The 4,023-nt window shown below is 62.5% G+C and overlaps 1 protein-coding gene across 1 annotated transcript; it reads left to right on the top strand.

Moving 5' to 3' along the window:
• The first annotated feature begins 528 nt into the window (after positions 1–528).
• On the top strand, positions 529–2,562 carry LBX1 (ladybird homeobox 1). The gene is made up of 2 exons (XM_029201034.1): positions 529–989; positions 1,685–2,562. The coding sequence occupies exons 1-2, from the start codon at positions 665–667 to the stop codon at positions 2,203–2,205; spliced, it is 846 nt and encodes a 281-aa protein (XP_029056867.1). The 5' UTR covers positions 529–664; the 3' UTR covers positions 2,206–2,562.
• Positions 2,563–4,023: the final 1,461 nt, after the last annotated feature.

Here is a 4,023-nt window from a genome sequence, read left to right as displayed (position 1 = left end):
TGTATGTGTGTAGAGGGGGGGGAGGAGGGGGGGGGGGGGGGAGGGGGGAGGGGGGGGGAGAGGGGGGGAGAGAGGGAGAGAGAGAGGGAGAGAGAGGGAGAGAGAGAGGGAGGGAGAGAGGGAGAGAGAGAAGAGGAGAGAGAACAGAGAGAAAGAAGAGAGGAGAAAGACAGAGAGAAAGAGAGAGAGAAGTGCCGCTGCAGATAATTGATTACTCCTCGATCAAGGCTAACTTGTTAGCAATAGTCAATTGCCCCATCTTTCCGCCTCCCCTCGCAGTACGGGATCGGCGCCCTCGCCTCGGCTCTTCCAACTGCCGCCGCCAGGACCCGGGGCCAGGAGCCGCCGCGGAGCCACCTGACACCTTTAAATAGCACCGGGGCTGGCGAAACTGGAGCCCCGCGCGGCGCGCCCCGGCTCGCGCCCCGGATTGCTGGAAGCCTCGGCGGCGGTAGCGCCCGCGTCAGCGCCCTCCTCCTGGGGCCCCGTGCGGCTGTGCTCGCCTCTGCCGCTGCGCTAATCGGCCCCGAGCCCGGCCCGCGCGCTGCCGGGCGCGGCCTCCTTCCCGCCTGCCGCCCGCCCGCGCCTCCCGGCGCCCGAGCTGCCCGCGGGCTGGGTCCCCGAGGCCCGAGCCGCCCCGGCCGGGCCCCCAAACGAGGCCGAGATGACTTCCAAGGAGGACAGCAAGGCGGCGCCGGGGGAGGAGAGGCGGCGCAGCCCGCTGGACCACCTGCCGCCTCCCGCCAACTCCAACAAACCGCTGACGCCGTTCAGCATCGAGGACATCCTCAACAAGCCGTCTGTGCGGAGAAGTTACTCGCTGTGCGGGGCGGCGCACCTGCTGGCGGCCGCGGACAAGCACGCTCCGGGCGGCTTGCCCCTGGCGGGCCGCGCGCTGCTCTCGCAGACCTCGCCGCTGTGCGCTCTGGAGGAGCTCGCCAGCAAGACTTTTAAGGGGCTGGAGGTCAGCGTCCTGCAGGCAGCCGAAGGTAGGCGCCGCCACTGGGTTCCCCGGCGCCCAGCACCAGGCTCCCGGCTCCATGTGTCCCACGCTTAGTGCTCTCTGCCTCTGGCCGCCCCCTCCCGCGCCGGCTGTCTGGGCCCTCCAGCCCAAGCCGCTGCCGCTGGGAGTGGAGATGCGTGGGACAGGACCCAAACCCTATTTCCAAGGGCCTCTGGATAGGCCAGAGTCGAGTGACCGCGGAGGGGAGGCAGGAACCCAAGATCTCTCTGCAGTCTGCCTGCTCTGCTTAACTCCCTCCCGTTCTCGGTGGCCTGGGTACTGCTAGCCCTGTTCCTGGGGTGGGGAATGGAGAGCCTTTGCTGGGACCTTTTGGGTAGGGGTAGAGCAGGGCTGATTGCGACGAGGTGGAGAGCCAACATTCACACCCAGGCAGGGCGTCCCTGTCTGGCTCTCATGTTCTAGCGACCTCGGGTCTTCCAAACCAACTCTCAGGTGAAACGGCAGAGACCAAACCAATTTTTCCTAGGGACTTCCGGTAGACGAGAGATGGGGGAAGGGGGCTTGCCATAGCCTAGGCTTGCCCTAGTCCGGGTGGCCGAATCTAATCCTAGAAGGGAACAGCGGCAGACTGCAGGCCGGATGGGTCTAGGTGGGGTGAGTAAGGACCGGGGTGGGGTCTCCTCTCCTCTGGCGCAAGCCTATACTTTGGTTTCCTCTCAGGCCGCGACGGGATGACCATCTTTGGGCAGCGGCAGACCCCCAAGAAGCGGCGAAAGTCGCGCACGGCCTTCACCAACCACCAGATATACGAGTTGGAGAAGCGCTTCCTCTACCAGAAGTACCTGTCCCCCGCCGATCGCGACCAAATTGCGCAGCAGCTGGGCCTCACCAATGCTCAGGTCATCACCTGGTTCCAGAATCGGCGTGCCAAGCTCAAACGGGACCTGGAGGAGATGAAGGCCGACGTGGAGTCCGCCAAGAAACTGGGCCCCAGCGGGCAGATGGACATCGTGGCGCTGGCCGAACTCGAGCAGAACTCGGAGGCTGCGGGCGGCGGCGGCGGCGGCTGCGGCAGGGCGAAGTCAAGGCCTGGCTCTCCGGCACTCCCCCCAGGCGCCCCGCAGGCCCCGGGCGCCGTGCCCCTGCAGCTCTCGCCCGCCTCCCCGCTCACGGACCAGCCGGCCAGCAGCCAGGACTGCTCGGAGGACGAGGAAGACGAAGAGATCGACGTGGACGATTGAGCGGCGCCCGGCATCTTCCGCAGCCCCGGGCTCCTAGCGCTCTTTGCCCGCCACCTCCCGGACAGGACCGCCAAGGGGAGCTGGGACCTCCTCTGCAACTCCCGCCTTCTCCCCTGTCCCTGGCCCGGACTCGGCTCCCGGCAGCCGCCTCTTTCCTCTCGAAGCAATAAACCCGGGCTGGCCGGCCAAGCCGGCTGCCGCGCGCGGCCTCCGCTGCCCCGGGAGCCCTCGCCGTGCAATTCTGTATGGCTTCTGTATAAATATTTAAACCTATATACCGGGTTCTTCCCACCGCAGCCTTTTTTCTTTCTTTCTTTTATTTTTTAAAATCTCGGAGTTTCCATGTTCTCAAAGCTCAGGCTGCCGGGTTTGCTGAGGGCGAGATAGAATCGAGGGTAATGAACACTTAACCTCGAGGTCTGGAGGAGGGGCCGCCCCGACTTTTTGATTTTTCTCTGCATGTGGCGAATGCACCGGCCCTCTCCCTCCTCACCTCCCTAGGCCTATTGCAGTTGATTTCTTTTATTTCCTTCTGCCTTTATTGCCCCACACACACCTGGGAAGGGGCTGAGGGGGGCAACTGGGTCTTGACTTGCGAGTTTCAAATCGATGTTTCCCCCTCCCCCCCAGCGAGAGAAGTCTGTTTTCGATGCCATTTCTGCCTCCTAATGCCCAGTAATGCTATTTTTAAGATTCCTCCCCACCCTCTCCCGGTTGCCTGGGACTGACTATTGGGGTCCGGGTCTTAGGGACAAAGCAGGGGGAAATCCAACAACCAACCAATCAACCAACCAACGAAAACAGAACCCAAAGTCCAAGAATTATTTTTTACTCTTTTTAGAATTTTTTTGCATGTGACAGAGACTGAGACGAGGCCGACCTAAGCCCACGCGCCACCTCCTCCACAGCTCTGGGTCTGTCTTGCGGTATCCAACGCCCTGCTCCTAGCTCGACTTGGCCAGACGAGGGTGCCTGGATGAGGGTGGGTCCCGCGTGCCACTCCCCTGCTCCTGCCCTGCCCTCTCCTCCCCGGACTGTACCCAAGGCCTCTTTCTCCGATAAATAAAGTCTTTGCCATTTTACTAGAACCGGCGGTGACCGTGTCTGAACGAGTGGACCTTATTCAGTGAAGCCGCGTCAGGCTCGGTGTCTCGCCGCTGCTGGTCGCCGGCTGCCCAGGCCTTGGAGATTTGGAGGAGTTTCAGGGCAGGCGTGAGAATGAGGGGTGAGGGGGAATTAGTGAGAGGGAGGAGGCGCTTCTTGCCCACAAACACGTGGCAGCTACCAAATGGTGCGGGGGCGAGAGAAGCGGACTTCGCCAGGTCCGGGTAAAAAGAGAGGTGTACAATGCTGGGAGAAAACGTGTGCGTACTTTGAGGGCACCACGGGTGCAAAATTAATTTGTATGGGGCAAAGGCTAGGTGAGGGGGGACTTGCCATGGGGTTCGTGCATCCCAGCCGGGACCCAAGGGCATTCTTCCTGCGCTCCCCGGGACACCGGCTAAGCCTTGGGTGTGGTATATAGCTCAGTCGGGCAGCAGACTGCAGCCTGAGAGCTCCCCAAGCTTCGGTTCGCCAGAGGGCCTCACCCTTGGGTGAGGGAGGAAAATGAGGCCAAAGGCACCAAGGGCAGGATGAATTACTCACACGGGCACTGGAAGATGTGAGCCCGAAGCATCTGAGAGTTGGGGTGGATTTCTGGTAACGTTCACAAATTCTGGGCCCCGAACCCGGCTGGGGACAGAGACATCAATCTCCCAAGGACTCTGGGGGAGTCCCCGCACCCCGAGGGCGGCTGGGGCAGGAACACAGGCAGCT

The sequence above is a fragment of the Monodon monoceros genome, unplaced genomic scaffold (assembly GCF_005190385.1).
Source record: "Monodon monoceros isolate NGI ecotype Baffin Bay Population unplaced genomic scaffold, NGI_Narwhal_1 Super_Scaffold_4, whole genome shotgun sequence".
Lineage (NCBI taxonomy): Eukaryota > Metazoa > Chordata > Mammalia > Artiodactyla > Monodontidae > Monodon > Monodon monoceros.
Note: the sequence above shows the minus strand (reverse complement) of the source record. Positions and strands in the feature narration are given on the sequence as shown.